Consider the following 26123-nt stretch of genomic DNA (forward strand, 5'->3'; position numbering starts at 1 on the left):
GAAAATACACTGATGGGTTTTTTGCACTAATAAGGTTGTGGAGTTGTGAAGTATTTTGTCTAGTGTCAATTATATCGTCAGTTATATCATTATCGCAAATTTTCAAATGTACATCGTGATAAATATTTTTGGCGCCCTGCTCTACTTGTGAGTCCTTCTGGAGGGAGTATACGCTAACCAACCTCTGTATATTCTGAATATAGAAATAAGCTACACTGTAGATAACAACACTGTGATGTTAATCTTACTGGTCCCTGTTAAGAGCAGGCTAACATTGATGTTAGCTGATCCTGAACACTCCAGAGAGGGATGTTACGTATAGTTTTAGACATTTTTATGCACAGAAGAGTTTTTGAAGGAGAAAATATCTGATTCGTAAAGCTGGACTTAAATAATTACGTGTAAATAATCACTATTTATGAACGCATTTGATCACATTGCTTTGTATTTTTGTATAGACTCTGTGAGTTACACACAAATCACTGCACATATTTGTGAATCTTTGTTTATATGCTTGTGGATCATATTATATGCATTCATAACACTTTTGAGCAAATTTCTCTCCATATTTAATGAGCTAAAGGTGAAGTTATCTTAAAGATTAACAGCAGCTGTGTGTGACAGACACTGGAAACAGTCACTCCTTATTCTGCATATAGTAACTGGGTAGCACAACGGCTGACAAACTATGTTTTCAACCTCATTTGCACTTCAGTTACCACGGAAGCAGTAACATCTAATTAAGCTGTAAACACACAAACACGCAGCGGTGTGAGGATTACACATCATTATTACATTGCCACTACCACGTCACGTTTTGCTTCATGCCTTTACTATCCCAGCACAGAAAAGTCAGAAAACATCTCACTGATGTTCACATGACTATTGCTCAGAATTCTCTCGAGAGATGACGAGAAACTGCAACTTCCAGCTTATAAAAAAAATACCAAGATGTTCAAATTCCCACTAATACTTGTAACTATGGTAAGAACTAAAAATACAGTCTTGGAACAGAATTCAGTGGTATGAAGCAAACGCAAACCTGCTGCACAACCTTATGTATAAATACTGTGTGACTTATTAGGCATAATTTAGAAGCCAAAGTTTTCTTATTATAAGATCTGAAAGTAGCAGAAATGAGGATGAGATAATGCTGAGAACTCTCACACTGTTTCACTACGTGCAGGCTAATGGGGCAAGAACAGGAACAGGAAGGCTCCCAAACTTGATTGAGAATCATCAGGTTATAAGATTTTATCAGTTACAAAGTAATGCAGGTATGCTTATCAGTATATCAAAGGAATATTGTTAATTTGTGGCTCACAAAATATGCTAAGCTCAAAGCTTACACTGCTGCTTACAGCTGTGTGTATGCGCTGGGAACAGATTGAAATGCTTCAAAACCTTTAGGTTAATAATTCGATTTTTAAGGCTGTTGGTTCAGAAAAAGGAGCCATTAATAGCTAAAACAGGATTCAGCCTCCAGAAAACAATTTCTAAAATGATCTTGGACAAAGATCAGACTGGTCGATGCCAACATATCAGCAAAAAGGATGCTATTTACTGTGAACAGCGGCATCAAATTTGCAAATTTGTCAAAGAACTAAACGCTATAAACAAACACAGAAAATAAATAAAAACCACAAAATCATGTCAGCACCATCAGCTATCCACTAAATCATTATTTCAAATGTCTGTCTGAATTTCACTTACCTGTGCATGCTCTGGATGCTACAACCATCAGTTCATCTTTTTTATCATTTTGAAGCCATAATGACAAAGATGAAAGACTCAAAACTTCCACTTTACATTTTCTCACATGACTGTGGGCTAAATGTCACAGTTTGACAGAGGATTCAAGCCCACGAGTGAACTGAAGGGTCAGAAGTGGCTCACACGTGTCTGTGTGGCATGGCTGAGCCAAACACAGAAATCTGAGTTCTGCAGAAATTATGAATAAAATAAAATGGAGCTGTATTTTCCCCAGGTCAATTATACATGTTTAAATTCTTAAGTCAACTGAAGCCAGATTGTCCTCAAATATGAAAGGAAAACTGAGGAACTTGCTGATTTATTTTCTCGCTGAGCGATCGATGCGTTCACTCAAAGAAGCTAGTAAGAGCCAGCCTATCCTGACTTCAGTTCCCTTTATTCCAGCGTATTTCACGCCACCCTCTGAACTGCATTCAGTAAAAAACAGATATCTTGTCTGACATGACTGGCAAGCAGAGACACTTCATCATTTCTTAAACCTCATTTACATAGAAGAGAGTTATAAACCCGTTAAATCTTCAAATGACGGCTAAAATATTCAAATGTTGGTCAAAGTGCTAATGCGAAATTTGTCTTCTGTCGTATTTTTGCATTTCAGACTATCTCTGAAAGTTTGAGCGACTTATCTGAGCTGTCAGCTCTAATTTATTTTGAGAGGCCTGGGGCTCAATCAAGGAGCTATTCTAATTCCACATGAAGATAGAGAAAAAGCCCAAAAGCATACAAATCTTTCAAAGGCAGCAAAGACACCGGAGAATGTCTTGAGTGACTTCAAATAAAGCAATCACTTACATCGACTGATGTGGGAGTTTTTCTGACCGGCGTGTTTTCTGTGGCGCCGTTAAATCCACACTGAAGTCCTTGTTTAAAGGGTTTGGCGATTTCTGAGAGAGCGACACTTGAAGTTTACAACCAGCCGTGAAAATATAGAAATATTCATGGGAAATTGGCAATTTTGTCTCACTCGGTAACCCTTTGAGATTTTCTTGGGGCTAGTTTCCATGGTGAGCAAATGCTTTCCCATCCGATGAGCTCTTCTGGAGGGAGTCATTTCCGTCATTTATCAGAAACCATCAACACCTAAGACCGCTGGACAATGACATCATCGGTCTATTGATCGGCTCCTGTCACAGAATCACTTGATTTAGGGCCCGGTGAATCTGAACATGAAGCAATAAAATGGCGCAGCCCCAGCAGATCCCAGGAAGATGGAAGCTGCGTTAAATGAAAAATGATAGTTTCTGAAGGACGATAATTCTGAGCGAAACTGTCTCGGTGGGGACTTCTCAGATGCTGTTGGCTGGTTTTGCGTGTATGTAAAGAGCAGCTCTGACCGCTCTGTGCTGTGAGGACGTTAGCTCCTCAGGGGCTGCAGGTGAGCAGCTCCACACCGTCCACACGCTGGGTTAAACAAAGGGGGAATTAATGAAACGCCGTGCGAGGACACCAGAATGATATCAGTCCTATTACGGCGATATGGCTCAGTGAGGAAAATGGATTCGGGATATGCTGGGAGGATGACTGAACTCCTCCCCATTAAATCTTGAAACACACTCTTACACACAGACGCTCGATTAAAAGCCTCAAACTTCCTTTAGTCAACGGTTCTTTTTTTAACTTTCTCTCTAAAACAGATTAAAATTATGTCTACAGCTGCATATTAACAGACTTATTAGATGGAGTTTCAATTACAATTTTCAGAGTATAGTATAAGTTGATACGCAGCCACTAGACATTTACATCCTCCGTGGGGATTTTGATTAATAGCGGTTCAGAGGATGGAGAACTGCAGGCGTCCCGGGATAGTTAACGTGAGGTCACTCGCTGCATTAGCGCGCTTAAACTCTGCGGCACTCTTTGAAACACTGGACAAATGGCAGCTGAGCTGAACGATCCAAGATGAATTTATGAAACCTTCAGCGCGCTCGCACAGTATATCTTTTGAGTAGCAGACTGAATCATAGCCTTTCCTCCCTCGCTCTATATCTGCAGTCCCTTTCCATCATGTTACTGCCCATCAGGGCTGGTGGCAAACTTCCACACTTAAAGCTGCACCAGGCAGGATTGTGTTTTTTAGGGCAAGAAAAGAACAGTCTGACGCTCTGGACAGAAAAGTTACTTTTCAGTTAAACCTTTTGTTTATACCAACATGCACACCCCCTTAAGAAAGGATCACATTAAACTGATTCCACCTTGAGAATATATTCATGCTGCTGGAACCCACTGAATAAGGACAGAGCAGCCTGTTCTCGTTCCCAGGGTGTCCACATCTCCTGTTCTTCAAAGCTGCTGGCATGTCACAATCACAAGGTTTTATTTATATAGCGCCGGTTCATCTAAAGTCATCTTAAGGCTATTTATGTTACAAGGTAAAGGCTTTACAATATTAGAGTGAAAATCCAATAATCAGATCATCCCCTATGAGCAAGAACAGTCTGAGGACAAAACTCCCGTTTAACAGGAAGAAACCTTAGTGAGGGAGAGCCATCTGCTGTGACTGGTTGGGGGTGAGGCGAGGGGGAGTTAGCCAGTTCAGTAATTACTAATGATGGTTTGCAGCAGTCAACACGTGGAGAGTGAAAAAGGGGAGTGGAGAAGAAGAGCTCAGTGCATCATGGGAAGCCTCCAGCAGCTTAAGCCAATAGCAGAATAACTATCCAATGATCTGGGGTCACCCAATCCAGCCCTGACTATATGCTTTATCAAAAAGGAAAGTTGTGAAGAGAGAGAAGGTCTGTCTCCCAAATCCAGACTGGAATCTGGATCTGATAGCTGGAGGCTTTGCCTCCCACTTTATGTTTAGAGATCCTCTGAACCACCAGTAAGCCAACAGTCTGAGAGTGAAGAGCTCTCTGATCTATGAGATCATTTAAGATATGATGGGCCTGATTATTTGAGACACTGTTTGTGGGGAGAAAGATTTTAAATTAAATTCTGGATTTAACAAGGAGGAGAAGCCAATATGGGAGAAATGTAATTTCTAGTCTCTGTGAGAACTGTAGCAGCAGCTTTTTAAATTAACTGAAGGCTTTTCGGGGAGTTTTTAGAGAAACCTGCAAATAATGAACTTCAATAGTCCAGCCCAGAAATAATAACTGCACTTTCTCCAGAATCACTCTGAAAAGGATGTTTCTAATTTCAGTTGTACAGATGAACAAAAGCAGGGCTTTATTTTCTTTAATTTACACAGAATGTAGTTTTCACTCAAAACTTGCAACGGACCCTTGGTGTGATTTAAACAGTAAATAGCAATGACAGAGAGTGATTCGCTGAGTTGCTGATGCTCGTTTTTGAAACCTAAAGATGTTTTCTGAGCCTGAACTAAGGACGCTCATTTATCTGCTAACCTCGGTCACTGGACTGGACATCTCAACCATGTTTGTGATTTCAATGCCTTTTGGAGCATTTTAATGGAATTATCTGAGAAATAATATGGCTTTCTGCGTGATATGGACTGTACAAAAAGCACCCTGGTGCGTTTGATGACCCTGGTGAAATCCACAAGCAGAAATGTATTAGCTAAACAATAAAGCTGTTCTATATACTACAAGTGTCACTGAAGCTTTGAACTCCACATACTCTGTATGTTGGCAGACGTCTGAAGTAGGTAAAGTTGTGCCAGAAACTTAAGCTCTGCAGAGGAAAACATCCATAAATCTGTTTGAAATTCACAGGCAAAATGTTACCACTGCATATCGTCAGAATAGTAATCCAGCTGAGTTACAGTGGCAAGAAATTATTACTTTAGAGAGCATTATATTAAATCTCTGCTCTTTTATTTGGGCTTCTGAATTCTGAGTGTGTAAATGTGCCGACTTTATGATCCTTTGAAAGATGACACAATGGTGTGAGGCCACATTTCAAGGCTCAGATGACTAGACACTGGAAACAACACAGAGGAGTACATAATTCCTGGAACACCGACACTCACCATCGGAGAAGGTCAATGAACCTGGAATTGTAACTAAAAACAAAAAACTGTTTTTACCAGGCGGCAGCATCAGGGCTGAAACACCAAACTGAAAGTCCCAGAAAGTGCAGTTCCTGTAGTGGCCACTTGAAGCCGTCTTGAGGGTGTCTACATTTTAAATACAAGCTAAAGTTACTATATGGTGTTTGGGCCTTATGCTCAATCTTTAATTGGATAAGTTGAGGATTTCTGAAGGATTATTATCAGTGTTTATTGGCTGTTTGTTGTAATGTTGCTGATTAGTTTCTAATTCCTCTCTGGTGTGATGATGTGGAACATGCGCTATTAATAATTCTCACAAGTATCTCTTTGGATAGACTCCGACCTCATTAATTGAGGACTTGTAATTGTGAAATTGTCACAGACTTAATGTGTTTAAGTTTGAGTTCAGCTTTGTTGGCAGTCCAGCCTTCGCTTTAGAGGACTGTCTGCTTGGTCGGGGGTCAGAAACCTTAATTATCAAAACAGACATTTTTGGGTAATCATTAACCAAGAAAAATAGAACTGCAAACCATATTTGAAAATCATAATAAAGCTGAGACAGTCTATTATCAACATTATTAATCGATGAAAATAATTAAACTCTGTTGTGTGCCATGAATATTTGATACTTTGTTTTATATTTGATACTTTAACATGTTTTTGCTGTATTTTATGAAACGATAGACCTGAAAAAAAAAAAACTTTTAAGATTTTTTTTTTGTGGTAAAAAAATCATTTTAGATCTACTTTGCAACAGAGGCTCTAAAACTATGAAGGCCACTGCTACTTGTCTTTGTGCGAACAAAATTCAAAGGTCCAGATCAGTGTTCGGCAATTCAGTTTTTTCAGTTGAATTCAATTTTATTTATAAAGCGCCAAATCACAACAACAGTAACCTCAAGGTTCTTTATATTGTACAGTAGATCCTACAATAATACATACAAAGAAAAATCCAACAATCACATGACCTCTTATGAGCACTTTGGCGACATTGGGAAGGAAAAACTCCCTTTGAACAGGAAGAAACCTCCAGCAGAACCAGGCTCAGGGAGGGGCGGGGCCATCTGCTGCGACCGGTTGAGGTGAGAGAAGGAAGACAGGATAAAGACATGCTGTGGAATATTAACAAGTATGATTCAGTGCAGAGAGGTCTATTAACACATAGTGAGTGGCAAGGGTGACTGAAGAATAATAATAAAACCATAGATCTGTAAACACAACAATACACTGGTTGTTCAAAAAGAAAATTACATTACAATTTCCATCCAGATTTTTTGTTTGTTTCTTGTAGATGACGCCCACAGCTATGGAAACTCAAGACCAGCTGATTGTGTCTGCTGATTTCCAGTATTTTGTACCACAGCTCATAGATGTTAAACATTTGTAGCAACAGTGTTAATATGTAAACAGAAGTGGTGCATGTTGCCCCCCTCAGCTGAATAATCACCACTTGTTAATGACCATCACCAGTGTTGGGTGTTGTTACTTTGAAAAAGTAATTAATTATAGTTACTAGTTACTTCTTCAAAAAAGTAGCTAAGTTAGTAACTGAGTTACAAGATTCTAAAAGTAATTAATTACTTGAAAAGTAACTATTTCATTACTTTAAAAAAATGTTTAACCCTCTGGAGTCCAGGGTATAATTGGCCATTTTTAACTACTTTTGAATTGTACCTCTATATTTCACCTTTAAAAACTATTTCCTTTGCCTTGTTTGGTATCATCCTTTTCAGCACAACCTCACGTGTCTGAATTTACAGTTATGTTTTCATTTTGACATACTGGTGTTAGGAGTTGGGTTCTGGTTATGTGGTGTTTTTTGTCTGTATGTCTTTTTTGGTGCCTCCCTTTTTGTAGGCGGGGCAGTGAGTCACTGAACCTGGCACACCTGTTACTCATCAGCTGCATTCTTCAGAAGTGTTCTTTAGGAGCTACCTGACAGAAGACTAGTGTCGGAGTATTGGCGTTTTTGGAGAGTCTGAAATTCTGCCCCTGCCTGCTGGAGCCGTTGGATTATTTCTGGTGACTGTAAGGAGTTTTGGTTCCTCCCTAGGATTTTTGCCTCGACTGGTTTGTTTTCCGTCTGGAGGTTTTGGCATTAAACAGTACCAAGTAAGCGCTCCAACTCTCTGTAAAGTTTACTTTAAGCTTTTCTCGGTTATCGGGCAAAACCCTCCTAATTCTCGTCCCTCTCCTTTTTTAGATCGAGCGCACTACCTGTGTGTGTTTCCATCACCTGCACGTCCTGGCTCCGCGTCCCCATTCATACACTGTTGTATATACTTTGTCCTTGTAAATACCTCCCCCCTCACTGTAAATAAACTGTCTTCACCGCAACTCTGCCTCTGTGCGTTCTGCTCCCTGGGTCCATCTGCATTTGCCATAACAAATGTATTAACACAATTGATCTAAAAGCAGACAAAAAACATAAAATCATAGTAAAAAAAGTTATATTTTTTACTGTAACAACCACAAAATGTTTATTGAATCATATTTCATAACTTTAAATGCAAATATAAATTGTCAATTTTAAAATCATACGCACAAGTTTTGCAAACAAAGTTATTTGCAGCCATTTACCTTTTGCCCTTTTTTTTAAAATAACCATTTCAAACTATTTACATAACAATCAGCTGTTCCACATTCAATAAGATGCCACACAAATTATTTGTGCCACTCCAAAAATTTCTGTTGACTATAAAGGAGAAGATCACAGCCTGATACCTGCAGCTCTGACAGGTCTCTTTTTCTGCTCTCTCTCTCTCTCTCTCTCTCTCACTCTTAAAACTTCCCCCTCTTCCTAAACAACCAAATGTCATGTTGCCATATCATTTTTGATTGGTTGACATGGTGCAGAGAGGGCTTGCTAGCGCTGTCCTTAGACGTTAAACGTGGCAAAACTATTGAGGAAAAAACGCCACGTATATATTGTTTATCATGACTCTGGTTTTAGTGGCCTATCAACACAATTTATAAACTGGTATATATCACCTTGTTGCTTTGTCATCTTAAAGTGGTCATGTGATTGGCTTGCCACGACTACTTTGTTCTTCCTCAGTCAAACAGCAGCACTCATGCGATTGTTTTACCCCCTTTGCGCCAGGTGTTTGTGCCAAAAAGTGATCGCCGCCCGCAGGAGCGCGCGCAGCTGCTTAAAGCTGTAGCGCCCAGATTACTTACATAGACAGCTACTTCTGTGCAACTGATATAAAATGCTGTAAACTGAAGTCTGTTTGTTGATAGTAACGCGACTGCACCGCATTTTCTTGTTAGTAACTGTAACGGCGTTGTAACGATAGAAATAGTAATTAGTTAGATTACTCGTTACTGAAAAAAGTAACACCGTTACTTGTAACGCCATTATTCCCATCACTGACCATAACAGACAGTACTGGACAAAAGGAAGAAAAAAATTCCAAGTCCTTATTTGGGACCAGGCATTTGGGTCTTTAAGACTCCCTTCAAGCCTTCTGTATCAATAAATGAAGTGAAAACAAACATAGAAAAACATCTAGTTATATCAAGGCACATCAGTGTGAGGCTTTTACTTTATTTGTCTGTTATTGCTATAACAGGTTGACAAGCACCCATCACATCACATGACAGATATACGGCATGATGAAGTTTCAAGCTGTTACCTCATGCTGCTATTTGGGGCCGCAGCAGGCAGAGATGCTTCAGACTCTGTAAGATCTTCTGGATTGCCGGCAGAGCAGCGGGCTATCTTAAATGTAGTATATGTGGCTTTGCTCCACGCTCTATCTCACTGACTGTAAATTGTCCACTAATGTTCTACACTCTCATTATCCTCTTCACTAGCTCAAAATGTGCATCATCTGTTCACTCATTTGTCTTTCTGTCAATCTGTCTGGCTTATCCACATGCACCTTTAATCATGTGTCCATTACAAGAGGCTCTGTTTTCCCAACGTATCAGATTTATAACGATGTCAGTGAAGCGTCAGTAGCAGATGCACCATTACCAGGGTAATGCGGTAGCGGGATCTGAGACACAAAGCTACAGCCTCACTTGATCCTCTATGAGGTACGTGCAGTCATATAATGGTACATTTGCTATAGCCGTGCATAAGAGCTTAAGCCTCGAGGCTGTCTCTGTGGAAAACTGTGTTGTTATTCTGCAAACCAGATGGCTTTTTACTCCACAAACGGCACGAGTAAAGACAGACAGTCGAAAAAATCATTTAAGCATTTTAGAATCAGAGTTAATTTCCATCCTTCACATTTCCATTGGTAAAAAAACAGCAAAAGCGACACTCTGGGGTCCACTTGTAAAGTTTTCACACAGAAACACAAACACAAATGATTGGTCGCACATATTTGCTGAAAACAAAACTAATCTCACCTCTGTTTTCAGGCTAGCTGGTACTCTCCAACACTCAACTTCAAAAAGGCTTGAAATATTCTATTACCTGTTTGAAAGTTCATAACTTCAACATAGAGGCAGGAGAGCAGAGCAAATAATCCACAAACTTTGGTGAAATTGACGATAATGACAGTGCAGATGCTGAAGACACAGACAGGCTTGAATCCTGAAGCCAGATTTCCTTAATTTTGACTTACAGCAGATCAGCAGGTGCATACTAACTGTGGCAGACTGGTGCACAGTAATGTTGGCCTTGCACTCACATGTAGAAGAACAACTCTACTATGATGTAACCGAATTATAGAAACTGAGGTACAAGTGGATCGTTGGCCCACTGGAATCCTGAAGTGTCTTGATGGTTCAGGTTATGACCATGCCTCTGCCACTGTGGAAGCTAAAGTGGAGAGCAAAATACGATCAAGTCTTACTTTAGGACTATTGTTTATTCTAACCAAATGCCAAAATGTTCTGTTTATTCACTGGAATGTCATCATTTGATAACTATAACCATGGAAATACAGCGAAATCACAGAATTCCATGTGACTCACACATACAGTCAATCACTCAACTCATTACGTTTATAAAACACACCTGTTCACAGAATCAATTATCAGTTTCTTCCATTGCAACCTGTCCACCAACTCTGGGAAGACCAGAGAGCTGTCCAAGGACATCTGGGACAAGATTTGTAGTATGACCCAAAGAACACCATCACAACAGTCAAGCACAGAGGTGCAAACTTTAGGCTGTTTTTCTGTTAAGGGCACATAATGGCTTCACCACACAGGAAGGCCAATGGATTTGACCATTGGCCTTCCTTAAACTTTTGGATGAAAACTTGCTTCCCTCAGTCAGAACCCTGAAAATGGGTCATGGATGGGTCTTCCAGCATGACAATGACCCAAAACATACCACCAAGGCACATTGTGTGTGTTTGGGATCACTGCCATGCTGAAAACTTGAAAGCATATCAGATGCTTTCCAGCTGGTATTGCTCTGTAGATCGAAATCTGCATGACAAATTTGGAAATCACTACAGTTTAACCAGGTGGGCATTTTTAAAGTGCGTGCTGCTGATTTATATACTCTAGACAAACTATAGTAATCCAATTGCTTTAATTTACTGCGCAAGCTGGTCTGTGGTGTATCAGGAAAAATGAGTATTAGTCAGTTCTTGTGTTTACCTGACTTTATGTAGATGACTCAAAGTGAGGTTTTGAAATCACAGAAGGTAAAAAATGTACCAACATACCAAAGTCTGTTCAGGGTTTTTGTTTGTTTGATTTTTAAATAACCTTGGACGTGTGAAATTTAATGAACAGACCCACAAAATCTAATTTAGATGTACCATCTCGAATCAGCCCAACCTTCATGACTCGGTATACAGGCGCACTTCTCTGAGAGTTTTAAAGTTTGATATTCTTTAAAGAACTGAGTCCATCAGGAAAGTGAAAGGTGCAGGGTGGCGTTTCCTGTCATCACACGCAGTGAACAAGCTCTCGATGCTTTACATTGTTACAGTGAATATAGTATAAATTCACAGTATTTAGTGGAACTAACATACAAAATACTTGATTGTTTCTTTAACATATCACAGAGAAAGAATCTGTGTCTGACACTTGCTGACACTCGGTATCATCGCAAGACAAGGATCAGCTTGTTTGAACACTTTGCTGAAGCTACATGAAGTTAAACATTCAAACTCACGCTGCTATATTTTTATGGCTGCAACACTACATCAAATGGAAATACTCTGGATGTTTTGTGCACGTCTCCCTCGTAATTCTGTCTGACACGCAGTCTCTCTTATCGCCACTGGAATTTCAAATCAGTTCTGTGGTTTGGAATAAAGCTCAACAGCAGAGCTGGGAATCCAGCACAGTAACCGTCAAGCTACTGTTGGATCTTTGCACACAGGTGAAACTGTAAAATGAGGCTTTTTTCTGTGTGTGATTTAAATTGAAGCTTTTGTTACCATTTCACTTTGAAGCTTTGTCGCCATTTAATTTTTGCAGTTCAGTTTCAGGGATCTTACACAATTATTCACACAGAAGCTTTACAATCTTTTCCTTTTAAATAAAGTAAAAAATCAAAAGAAGAGATGCCATGCACTGAAAACCTCTGATGATTATTCTTGTTTGTGCAGCACGAGTTATGGTGAGCAATTACATTCAGTTTTCTGCAAACTTCAGAAAATTGGTTTCCATCTAGTCTGAGACTTGGCTCAATTACAGAAAATTAAGAGATTCTTCATTTTTGTTATCATGCTATTAACCGTCAAAATTCTCTCCAAACAAAGATGTGCTTCTGTCCCAGCTTCTGAATTTTTAAGTTGACTGTTGAGACTCTTTTTCAGACATTACATACACCCCATTTCCTAAAAGGCATCTGCAAATATTACATCAGACTACAGTCTGAAATGAGGCTAGTGATTTAAGTTAGGCTACACTTGTAACAAGGCTGGTCGAGGTAATTTGCCGGATAAGACCACCAGCTCCACTGGCAGTGATTAGTGACTTTCATGTGAGGGATTTTTGATGCCCACAGACATTAAAACCAACCGAGGACATTGCTGTTAAGGCTCGCCAATTAACAGATCTTTCTTTCCCTTTCCTTTTTTTTTCAGGCTGTGAATGTTTCATTAATTCACATTATGAGAACTTTGTGAAAATTGGTTTCACTTATTCCTGCGAACAGAGCTGGGAGCAGCTCAAACCCCCGTATTAAAAACATCAGAAGTATATAGAACCGCGTTCGGTCCCCTTTGACCAATTTGTTGTGTCAGGCTCTGCTCTGCTTGAGGCTTTTCTGAAAATGTCATGAGCTCATGTAGTGTGATAAGCTTACCTCCATAATGAACTCTCGGTCACGCTGTTGAGGTTGAAGTCAAATAGTTTGGTCAGCATCAGAATCACCTACAAAACAAAAAAAAGCGTTGCAATTAGTGGCCTATGCAGACTTATTAATCCAGTGAGTGGTGGCGTGTCAAACGGCAGCAGCGTGACACCAACGCTTTGAGGAAGAATACAGTTTGGCAGAAGCCATAAGTCATACCCCCTCCACCAAGTCAGCCTCAGACACTAATTTTTATGTATACTGAAACACAGGTTTTTGTTGTGACTGTATAACATAGACCTGACACAGAAAAAGTCCTGGTGTGTTCTTTCTCTGCCTTCAAAACCAAGTTTACCTGCTGTGCAGCCTGCCTTGAGTTTTGGGTGCGTTATGCTAGCAGATGCTAATGTGGACTCGAGCTGATGAGCGTTAGTTAGCTCAGTTCAGACTACAGTGACATCATTTGAGGACAGCTCACTCTTCTGGTGTTTGCTTTCCTAAAGAGCAGGAAAAGGTGGGAGTCTCCACTTCTGCTCAAGAGGTTCAGGAGAGCGAGCAGTGAAAAAAAAGAAACTTTTCTGGGAAGTGAATGCAAGCTCTCTGCAGCTTTTCAGAAAATACACATGAATCCGTTTCTTTTCACATAGTGGCTAAAAGCAAATACTCAATCTGACCAGGACGTTTTGCAAACAGCGCTACTGATTTCCATACCTGCTTCTATATTTATTCAAATGGGATTTTGGGACTACCGGCAACACATGTACAGCCAAACACAGCTTTTGCATGTTGTGCTGGTTAGCAGTTTGACTTTATAGGTTGGACGGTGTGCTCAGGAGATTGTGATTGCGATCTTTTCTCACTCACTTCCTGTTGTGCCATTTGTCTCCCGCAGATGTGGCTTGAAATCGGTTTAAATTAGAAGAGGAAAGCAGGGAGTTTCTCCACAGAGCCCATGCTATCTAAACTACTCCAGCCAATAGTATGATTAACTGCTATCACTAAATCACTTTATCAGAGCATTTCCAAAATTAAATCCATCCATCCATTTTCTGCCATTTATCCAGGTTTGGGTCAGAGGAGCAGCAGTCTAATCTCCACCACCTCCTCCAGCTCTCGTGAGATACTGACGCATTCTCAAGTCAGCAGAGAGACATAATCTCTCCAGTGTGTCCTCAGCCTGCCTCATGAGGTCTGCTTTTAGCAGAACTTTTCCGAAACACCTCACCGCCTTTTTTTGCCCTGACTACCTTAACTGGCCCCTTGCAAGCCAGCCTGAGCCCCGACCCCCTTAAGAGGACACTAATTTATAATAATAATGGATTGCATTTATATAGCGCTTTTCGAGACCCTCAAAGCGCTTTACAATTTCTGTCACTTATGACCCTGATCGTCTTTGTTCAGTCACTAGCAGCTGGTAAAGGTTGAATCATAAGTAAATTAAAAGCTCTGTGTTCATGCATAGCTTTGTTTTTCCCACAGCAGGCAGCTAAAATATCAGCATCACTATGTTCATTCTCTTTGTGGAATAACCACAAGACACCTGATCTCCTTCACCTGACGCAGTCACTCATCACCGAGCCAAAGTTGTGACTTGTCTGCAAACCTCATCCTAGCCATCACAAACAGTGAAGCCAACCATAACTAAATTACATTTCTCTAGCGTGTCCTCAGTCTGCTTCATGAGCTCTGCAGACGTCTCGTGTTTCCTGTATTTCCTTATGAACAGAACTGGGAACAAAGGGCAGCCCTGGTGAAATCCAACAGCAAGTGTGCGCAAGAGTCTGACTCCCTGAGCAGCCCTCAGAGCACAGCACACCCCAAGAGACGTGGCCTCCAAGTGCATACAACAAACTCCAGCACGTTATTTGTCCCATCATGGACGATTTGTGAAACACGGGGTGTCGGCGTTGGAAGCGTACATTTAAATGTAATTTAATTTCAACACCACCCATATGTGTGAGCAGCTTCTTCTGCACACGCTGCAGTTGCTTAGCATGATCGTATCTAATTGTTTCAAAGTCATTACTTAATCGCATAAGGCTGATTCTAAACGCCATAAATATTCCTTATTCCGCTCAGACCCCGAAGGTGCCAGCAATGAAGAAAAGTGGGTCAGCTAAAGTCTGGGGGGGAAAACAGATTGTGAGTTTCCGTGCTGCTTTACTTCTTTTACCCTTTGAGCAAAATGTGATGTTTCTGCCTCTGTTTACTTTGTGACTGGAGGTATATTTGAAATGGATAAAACTCAGAAGAGGCAGGAAAATGTTCTCAGGGAGCGCCGCGGTTTCACTTTAATATACTCTGTTTTCTAACAGTTGTGCTGAGTCCTTCCTTTTCCATGCCGTTTCCTTTTGATAAAGCTGTGTATTTTGCCGTGACCTTTCCATTATCAGATAACCCCTATGCATTGTGGGTAACTCAGGGCGCAGCAGTCTAGTTATATGAGGTGGGCGACTCTACCGGTTGTGTATATCTAAATATCTATTCACGTAGTGCATTGTTTGCGACGGCCTGGTTCATCCTTATCTCTGACTTTGCTGTCAGGGATATGTGTTGCTTCCCACTGCACACGCTAACATAAAGAACTTAAATTTGTGTAGTTTATACTTGTTGCCTTTAAGACGTACCACACTGTGCTAGACCAATATCCAGCTGATTCCCCTCGGCCTGACTGCCTTTGATACCTCCGCACTGCCTGTTACGGAGGCAGCAGCTGAACCGCCGAATGACTTGTGTGACTTTGTGAAACAGCTCCACCAGCATGGGGTTCCTGTGAGTACAAGCAGAACAGATGCACCTTGGGTAGCAGAATTACATTGCGAGGTTGGGGCTCCTGTGATCAGGCTTATTAAGTATGCGCTAACATCTGCAGCCCCTGAAACACTCGAAACGTGCGGTGCACTTGGCCGACCCGCAGCTGGCGGGGTTTCGGAGTCGAGGATGTGTTGTGGAAAATAACCGTCAGGACAACAACTAGTAAAAAGGCATTGATTAAGAGCAGTTCAGGAAGTGGCTGGCTGTTTTCAGTGTGGGGAGAATTGGCCCGGGGAATGAATAACCTTAAATGTCCGGACTAGACCTTTGCATGCTAATGACTGACCAAGTCCATTTAGCTGCCCAGCTGGAGGCTGAATTCACAGCCGCGCCACACAGTTTCCTTCTTTCTCTCTACTCGCTCTCTTTATTTCCTTTCGTCTTCACTTCCCAACACTGTTTCTGTGTAGGAGAGGGAGAGAAGGGGGGAGGTGAAGGTGAGGGTAATGATGCAATTATGTTTTTAACATCTCTGAGCCACTTTGCTGCGTGTTTGTGTACGCGCCTGGTTTCTGGGGGAGGTGAAGCAGTTAAGCTTTTACATCCCTAAGTCGTCCCTTGTGACTTGTGTACATGTTTGCGCATGCATATTTGTGTGTGTACATGCTGTGAAAGGTAGAGCTCTGAACTCTGGATGGAGTAGTAGCCCGATGACTTGGCTGCATTAGTTGAAGGGCAGCGTGCGTACAGGCCCTTCTGTCTGCCACATATGGAGACTGTGTGGGCTGCCATCAGCGAGCGGCCCTGTCAGATGGGCTCCCACTGGAAAGTGCATATGCTCCATCACTGCCTGTGCCAATTAGGCCTGTGGGCTTCTCCTACTGTAAATACTACGATGAGGCAAGTCTCTTCTCCATCAAGGCCAGAAGAAACCACCTCTGCACAGACACGCACTAACTTCTGACAGTTTGGAGAAGTGCAGGAGAGCATGAAGGCATCAGAAGGAGATGGGACATAGCTGGTGTTACAGCAGGAATCAATGATTAGGAAAAAGCTTTAAAACAAGCTTCATGCAGGCTCACGCTCACGCCTTTGCAAAATACTGTATCGTATCTCTTACAATGTCGGTGTATATTCGTTTGGACAGGCGGCGGTGTCACAAATGTACAGTATGTGTCCCATACAACGACTGGAATGATGTCCACTGATGAAACAGTTGCTGCCATATGTCAAGAATATACAATAATGTGGCTTCAGGATCACCAGCCGTCCCTGCCTGCCCGACTCGAGATAACAAGACAAACAGAAACGGCATTGTTATGGTGGGCGCTAAAGCTAAAGCAGCAAGCTGTAACTTTTGCTCACTGAAACTAAAACAAGAACAACAGCTAAGCTAATGTCACGGGCATGACGCTGCTCAGCTTGTTGCTGTTGACTGAGCAGAGGTGTTTTGTATTTTGTTCGTTAGGCCACTTAACACTGACCTATGAACCTGTCAAGCATTAACAAGCACCTGGTTCATCAAGGGATGAACCAGTGTTGTGTCTACATGTAACAGACCACTTAGCAAAGAGCCGATTTTGCAGCACCTCATTTGTTCTCATTTCTTTTGTTGAATCTATGCCAAAGAAATGCAACAGTTTGACAGGCACAAAATAGTGTTTTTGCACCAAGAAGGTGATTCCCAGAGTGCTATTAGCCTAAAAACTGGCACATCTCAGTACAGTGTGCAGTGCGTCCTGTGTGGACCAAAAATAAACCTATACCCAGGGAACAGTATCTGAAAGCCATATCCTTAAGAAACAGGGAATAAAATCCAAATATGCAGCTTCAAAATTGTTGTGAGTATGTATGTAGGAGGTCAGCAGAGAGTGTCTGCAGCTATTTGTAAAACAAAGAGCTCTGAAGCTCCTTCAAGAGGCCTGGAAAACTGAAGACTTTTAAAGAAATAACAATAACAATTTGGTGTTGAACAATAAAGGTGTTCGTACCAAATACTGACTTCTCATTAGAACTGTAGAAACTGTGTAGGTTTGCATATATTTCCTCTTTTGTTTCATCAGCATTAGATATCATATAGCACAAAGGGGATCAGACTAAGCAAACAGATGTGTCTGTTTTCAAACGGCATCACTGCAGTTTCCAAGAGGTTACACTTTTACTTCAGCTCAGGGCTGAACGAAAACAAAATAACTCGTTTCTTTCTTTCTTTGGCCACAATCAAACCATCAAAATTTAATTCATCCTTTGCTCAAGTCCCAAAATTGCGATAAACTCGACAAGCTTCCACTGAAGGACAAAGTTCAAAGAAAGAAACGAGTTTGTCTCTCACAGTTGTTCAAGAAGGCCTTCAGACGTACAAAGAAAAAGTCCAACAATATTAGTCATGCAAAGGGAAGCCGTAGCTGGAGGTAAGGATCAGTAACAACTGTGTCTGTGCAAAGCTTTAGGTATTTAAAATATCTCCCTATTATTTCTTTTTAATCAAAAGTATGCCTTTGCTGCTAGCAAACACTGTTATCTCCTATACTGTTTGGTAATTGTCCTTGGATAGAGGAGAGAAAATATCATCATGGATCAGAATTCCCAAACATGCATATACAAACAACAATTACCGTTTCCTGGGGCGTGAGAAGGCAGAATAAACAAATATGAAATGCAGAGCATTAGCACGTATTCTGAAGCTTCCAAAAGAAGGAAATGTGCTGCGTTCATGTTCTGCAGGGCATTATGAACTATTTGTTTTTCTCATCTCAGTTTTGTAATCACGTGAGACCAGATTTCTCCAGGGGACAGGGCTTTGTGCACCATTTCATTACTGCGAAAAAAGAAGATTCGAGCAGAAAACATACAAACAAAAGTTTGTTGCCACAGAGACGCATTTAAGTTTCCTTTTAATCTACAAATTAATTCTGCAATGAAGACTCGGGGAGGAAAAACAGCGCAATACACACACGAAAAGATGTAAACAAGTTTTACCTGCCGACATTTGGAGATGCCTCAAACTGTCAGGCTCATGGGGAATCATTGAGTCAGGAACGCGCCTCTCTGTGGATTAGCCTGTCACATCTTCCTTTGGAAAATGCACCACTTGTGCCTATTGCTAATATAAAAGTAAAACATGCCTGGGAAACATAGTTTTCAGCTACTTGTCACAAATCTAAAAATAATGCAGCTTCATCAAGATCAGAATTTATCAAGGCCTGTCTGGCAGCAGTTCCCGGGGAGGATATATGCATATACACACACACCACTGCATGCTAATGTTCACCAATCGGGGGGTGCTTATCAGTAAATAATCAGTCTTCTGTGGTCTCATTTGACCTGATTTCTCTCCACCATGACACCTAGAAGCTGTAGGAAAGTTGCACCATTAAATTCATATTTCCTCCTCCTCCTCCTCTTTTTTTTTTTTTTAAGGTATCAGAAAACGTGCATTTTCTATTTTCACTTCCATTGGAGCAGATTATTTTGTGTGTGCTTGTGATGTTTGCAGAGATGTTTATGGAATACTGAGGAAGTCTGCAGCCTGCTGTTTCATTTGTCGCCTCTTTGATCCCCGCAGACCTGTCAGCTTTGTTTCGTTGTTTCTTTTGTGAAGACGATGATGCAGTCTCAGGGTTAACCACTAGTGTTTTCCCTGAAACGTGGCTTTTTGCAGCCTCTAATTGGTTGTTACCCTTCTTTGCAACTTGCGCATTTTCTTTCAGCACATCTGATGGATGTTGTGTATGAAAATTATCGCAATTAAGTAGCCAATCTTTCAAGTGTGGAGCTGTTAACGCATTTGAAGACATGAAAGGCTTCAGAAAGATATTAACAGGATACTTGCTGGTAATGAGCATTGCAGTGTTTTAAACTGTCACATTTTGCTGTGAAGTAAGAGGCGAAATAATGCTGCGCTAACGTGTGAGCGATGATTTATCATGCAAAGCCACAATACCCTTACCTTCTCACGTCACATATTCAGCGTATTTGCATCTACACAGCTGCTTTTCTCATCACTCCCATTTGAAACAAGAAATCTTCTCCTAAACCAGGAAACGCAGATTTGGCCAAGTGCTTTTTTATTTTATTTTATTTGAAATGATGATGATGATGACCTATAGAGAGCTTAGCTGGGATTGCTGGTAAGCTGCCAGTGGATGCTGGACTTGGCTGAGGCTGCCCTTTGTTACCAAATCTGTTCATAACTTTTAGTGCAGCCAAGGTTCACTCTTCAGTGACCTCAGGATCACGGCTTTTTTGGGGGGAACAATGTGCTCCACAAATTGCTTCAGCTCACACTGGGACAATTTGAAGCGACATTCGAAGGAGCTGGGACGAATTAACGCCTCCACGTCTGAGGTCATATAGTTCACGACCAGACAAGAATGGATTGACCACTTCAAGCTGGGAATTCCCCAAGTGGATGATTTCAAGTATCTTGGGGTCTTTTTCAAATGTAATGGTAGTGTGGAGGAGTGCCGTTTTTCACGTCATGGGGATTTTATACTAGTCTGCTATGGCAAAGAGAGAGCTGGGCAGATTTGATCCGAACACGACAGGAAGGTTCAGGCAAAACTCCTGGTAGTGACCAAAAGAATAGGATCGCAAATACAAGTGGCCTCTTGCTCCAAAGAATGTGTGAGCACTTTGCCAAATGCAAATGTTTAAGCTGCCAGCAGCTGCTGCTCATCTGCAAGCTGCTTTACAACCCACCTCCACCACAGGTTTTATTTACATGCTGTTTCTGGGGTTTGTGTTGTCTCCCTTCCCCTGGCTTTTCCTGTATGTACATAGAAGAGACAGAACCATATCACCAAATATAAACGATTGTAAGTGAAAATATTCTTTTGATGATAACAGTTTTGACTGAACTGTTTTCTTCTTAGCAATCTTACATATATATCATAATCTTATTGCTAAATGGCACACATCTCATATGATATATATCTGTGTGTGTGAAAGCATGGAACAAAACCTGCTCAGTGTTGAATTTGTGTACTTGCACAAGAATTGTGTTACTGCTGATGTTCCTGTGAAGAATGCGCATTTAGTCAATAAATCACTGTTTAGCACTTTGTCATAAAGAGGAGATAACGCCTGACACAATTACTGAAAAGAAATGCACGGATATTCGTCCTGCTGATAACAGACGGCGCATCACTCCACGCACATAACAGGCTCACTGTGCTGAATGGAGAGCCGAACAACAACCTTGCCTCAGTTGAGAGAAACGTCATCTTCCTATGCAGGTCATTTAAACAAACAGAGTGAATATATGAATTTTAATCACAAGTATCACTTCTTGTGTTGCCCTGGGATATTTTTTATATGAAGTAATAAAAAAAATGACTTGATTCATGTAATGCACGAAAGACTATCGACTTTTGGGAAGTTTATGAGAAGCGCTGCAAGCGGTGCCTTGCCCAGAGACAGATGCATTTGTCCCCAAGCGGTATTAATAAAGTACAGTCAGGAGTTTTAATACAACAAAGGCAGAGGTCATGCTGTGAAGAGGCAGCTGGAGCCTGGAAAACACAGTCGTGGAAATCTGTCATGTCATCTCTTTGAAATCTGTTATCATATGTACAGTAGATGGACTATAAACATCACACGAGAGGAACTTTACTGCTGAACGTGATTAATTATTTAAATTGGTGCTGTTAGAAGCACCGCTGTTTGGCTAATTGTTTAATATGCTTATAAAGAAATTTATAACAACTTCATCCCCAGACAAGACACGGTGGCAGCGGCGAGAAAAAAGAACTCGTCAACTTTGTCAAAGGGAATTGGGCTCACTGATTTTGTGTAATTTCATCCCGTTTGGATGCTTTAGGGCTGGGTAGCTGATGCCCAAGGCAATGCTAGATTAAAAGAAGCTCCCTTAGGACCTGCCTGGAGAGCAAACCGATGGTGGTAACTAACAAGCTCTTATGTTTTCTCCCTTTGTTCACATAATTCAGAATTAAAGATTCCCTGTTCTCATCATTTGCATTTGATTAAAGATGATTAGATAAGCTGTGATAAAAAAAGAGAAAAACACTTCAGTGGCTCCTTTTACCTCCGCTGCAGCTTAATCAACATGGACATCAATGTAGAGCTGACATTGACCCTCTTTTGTTGTAGGCCTTCTTCTCCTGTATCATCAAAGCACCGCATAAATTGCTCTTGCAAATGTTGACATTTTACATTTAATTCATTTCGTGATGCATTTCTTTAAAGAGACACTGACAGTATTTAAAGTGAAGATGGAAAATTAGACGATGATAAGACAAAAGACGATAAGGCTTTTCAGGGAGGAAATTGACACGTCTGTTAAGAGGAATACATCGTAAAGGGATGTAAATTAATCACACTGGTGACCTTGTCTCAACGCTGCCGTAATGAGATGATCAAGCATCGTCCCCTGGGAGTCTGGACGCCTTTTCCCACATGTTAATTGACAGTTGTATCACTGCCCACGCAATTAATAGAAGCATCGAATCATGCAGCACGCAAAGTAATATACAGATTGCTTTGCTGCAGCAGAACATCAAATGACGTGACGTGTGCGCTGCGGTCGCTGCTTTCAAGAGACGCCAGGAAGGTCAAAAGCAAATATTCAGACTTCACTCGGGCCGAGATACTTTTGGCATTTGATCCGTCTCCTCGTGATACCATTCCTGACCAAGAATTCAACCTAGCCCACACAGGAAGTCATTCAAGGCCAGGCAGTCGAGCCAGCCGGGGCCTTGGCTCCAGTGTGCGTGTACAAGCTGAGGCAGAACCCATGCTGGCTCCCCTAATGCAGGAATAAATCCAAGGACAAATGAGCAAGTTTGGCAGGACTGAAAGTGAGAGCAAAGCAGGCGAATCAGAGGAATTGAGTCATTTCTCTCACTAAGTATCAGCTGTAGATGCTCAGTGGCATCTAACCACAGAATCCATTTGCAGACGATGCAACGAGAACTATTGATCTGAATAGGTGTCATTACCTGCAGGTTAATGTGGAGGACAAGAGTAAACATGATCAATGTCTATCTGCTGTGGCCTGTCTGCTTGGTGTCAATGATGGGCCTACACTGTATCCTCAGCTCGATACGACTGCTTCTTACACTGCTGAGATAAATAGCTCCTAAAATTAGAATCCTTAGGATATATTCGTTACATCAAACTGCATTTTATCTTTTGGATTCAAGATGTGTTCTGGTGCACGCTGGACTAACAGGAAACGCTGTACGCACATACAGGATGTGTGCTGGAGGACAACCGTCATCAAATGCACACATTTATTGTAAAGTAGAATCCTTTTAAATAAGGGTAGAGGCACTCTGAACTCATTGGTGGTGTTGCAAGTGTATCTCTATTCCAAGGTGTCCACATGACACCCGATCCCCCTCTAATTTTGTCTTACACAGAAATAAAATATATAAAACTATATTTCTAATGTCATAGTCATTCGGGTATATTTCGGCATAAAATGTGAAATTTCTTGTCTTGACAGTCATACCCACCAAAACCACTATAAACCACCTCCTCAGTTTGCTCAGTGGGATAAGAAAAGGACCTCAGACAGACGGCCATAGTGATCGATGTAGCTATACCAAGTGATGACAAAGTCAAGAAGAATGAAAATGAGAAGCTCCAGAAATATAAAGCGCTGAGCTGGAGCTGGAGAAGCTGTGGAGGGTGAAGGCAACAGTGGTTCCTGTGATAATTGAGGCACTCAGAGCTGTGACTCCCAAACTGGGCGAGTAGCTCCTGCAGATTCTAGGAATGACATCCAAGATCTCTGTCCAGAGGAGACAACAGCAAAGATACTGCACAGAACCCTCGAGCTCCCTCTGATAGACGACCCGAGCTTGAAGGATAAAGACCGTTTGCATATTTAGTCAAGTTAGAAAAACTTATTTGTTAAGGACATCTGTTAAATTAAATGTGTGTGTGTGTGTGTGTGTGTGTGTGTGTGTGTGTGTGTGTGTGTGTGTGTGTGTGTGTGTGTGTGTGTGTGTGTTCACATTCGTTATTCAATGGCCTTCAACTAACATGAGTTTAATGGAGAAGGTCAACTACACTAAAATAAAATAAGAACTACAGGACAGGTGAAACACTTATTCCAAGACAGTTTTTATGAAATAAACAACATTTCATAAACTATTCATGTCATGTTCCTGGGTCTGCTGACCCAGCGTTTTAAGTTCTAGTTTATTTGGATGTTGTTTATGTTTAAGTTCATTAGATTAGCGAAGTTCATTTGGTTATTAGACCCCTATTAGTTTCCCTCACCCTTTGTGTTTCATGCTGCGTGTCTTATGTTATCAAGTTTGTATTATCATGTCTGTCTCATGTTTCCTGTTTTATTTTGAAGGAGTCGTGTGTTCTTTGTTCATTGTATTTAGTTTCACTTCCCTTGTCCTGTCATTAGGCTCATGTCAGTCAGCTGTTCCTCCATGTGTTCCCACTTCCCCTGATCACCTCCTGTGTATTTAAGTCCTCTGTTTTCAGTGTGTGATTGTCAGGTCGTCTGTTGTCCACGCCATGTTTCCTATGCCATGTCATGCTTCCAAGTTTCTTGTCTAGGTTTTTCTTATTGTTTGTTTAGATTTCCCAGTTTAGGTTTGTGTTAATTTTGCTTCAGTTTGCCTTGCCCTTTGTTTGTACCTTTTTGACCAGCCATATTAAACGGCTCGCTTTTTGTTAATATTTCAAGTTCTGTTCCCTGTTCCTTGGAGTCTGCGTTTTGGGTCCTTTTGTCAACCCCTACAGTCTGCCCTCGCCAGACTGTGACAATTCAAGTTTTTTTTTTTTTTTTATAGCACACATACTGTACAAGGTTTTTTATGACAAATGTTTGTTATCACTCTCAGAGGAAAAGGACCAAGCACAGGACACAGAGACGAAATAACATTTCTGAAATCTGAAAAAAATGAAAATAAAATAAAATAAAAAAATAAATAAATGGAACCAGGTGAAAGGTCCATGAAAACAGCAACCAGCTAAAGTTTCACAATAACACTGAGAAGTGGCAAATCCAGCACAAGTGAGACAGATCAGGTGGGACATACAGTTCTCAGGGACAAATAACTACCAAAGGAACAAAGTAAGACTGACAGCAGTGTAAGTAACTAATTACCAAATAAAAACAGGAAACTTACTAGAAACCAAAAGCACGACAGTCTGCACATCAGTCATCAAATAAGTAAAAATGATAGCTGTGCTATACTTGCATCTCAAATAATCTCTCTGAAAGAAAAAGTTTATTTTTTTTCCTCTCACGCTGTGAATCGCCGCTCTCTGTCACTCTCTGAAGCCTCAGTGCACACTCACCCAATGAAACAGCAGAGAGGGGGAGAAACGGCTTTTGCCAAGCGAGCGAGATGATTTTATGAAGCAGTAAGATGGGCCTACAGTCGGGAAAGTTTTTTTTTAGGCCTTTTTGAAAGAGAAATATCTGTAAGGGGATATAAAAAGTGGCTAAATCTAAAGACAAAGTCACTGCTGAGAGAGAGCGATGCCAGGCGTCACAGCAGGGAGGGTTTGGAATTTCTGATTTTAGAAAAAGACAAAAACTTGAACACAAACACAAACCCAAATAGCCAGATATTGCTGTGATGCCTTTATTGCAAAGTTGTGACACAGATGCCATCATTGGGTGGGTCAAACACAGCATGTACTTACAACAGGCTGGACGCAAACAAGGCAAATTCCTATTAAAATGTAGGTCTAAGCAAATGAAATGAGTCAAGATGCAGGAGTGATCGATGGTTGACCTGCTTCTGCCAGCCTCTCTATAGGATTTAATGGCATTCCTAACACCATCCAATTACTTACCATGGTATCATTTGGGTTGCACTGACGCCTGGATGCTGTTGGAAATTTCATACTGGACCTTTTCCAAGTTAATGCATAAATTAATAAGGGGCTGTGGGAAGGGGCCGTGGAGTCTATTGCTGAGGATTGAGGAGTGAACTCTAAAATACAGCTCTGCCATAGAGAGAAATACACTGCAGAGTTGGTGGTAAACCATAACTTTCCCATCTGTTATCTGCAAGTATATTTATTGCTTACTGTGGCTTCCTATAGCCACAAAACAAAGGCTCAGCTCACTTCTGCTTATTATAAAAGAGTAGATTGAACCAGCAGGATTCTCTGTGGTCAGCTAAAACCAGCAGAGGGAGGGAGTCCTCAGGGAAGCCGGCAGTAGATTGAGAAGAGACGAATTACCAACTGGCAGGTGTATAAGTAGCTTTAAGTTTTTATCAATAATGATTTATTGACCAAGAACGAGATCCATAACAAGGGGAACTGACCCTGTAACAGTCATTTAATTTTTAGTAACAAAATAAAGGCCTGAACAGATGAGTTTCGGCGTGGATGTTTTCCACAACACCTAAATGACTCATCAGTGAAATGACTGGAAGCTCTGAATAAGACAGCAAACCTTCTACCTGACTAATATTT

The 26123-nt window shown here is 41.1% G+C and overlaps 1 protein-coding gene across 1 annotated transcript in view; it reads right to left on the reverse strand.

Moving 5' to 3' along the window:
- The window catches only part of LOC113023566 (VPS10 domain-containing receptor SorCS1-like), a 196648-nt gene that overhangs the window by 100615 nt on the left and 69910 nt on the right, over positions 1–26123 (reverse strand). Inside the window, 1 exon segment of the mRNA XM_026169679.1 lies at positions 12957–13024. Coding sequence (XP_026025464.1) covers positions 12957–13024 — 68 coding nt within the window.

The sequence above is a fragment of the Astatotilapia calliptera genome, chromosome 6 (assembly GCF_900246225.1).
Source record: "Astatotilapia calliptera chromosome 6, fAstCal1.2, whole genome shotgun sequence".
In the NCBI taxonomy this organism is placed as follows: Eukaryota; Metazoa; Chordata; class Actinopteri; order Cichliformes; family Cichlidae; genus Astatotilapia; species Astatotilapia calliptera.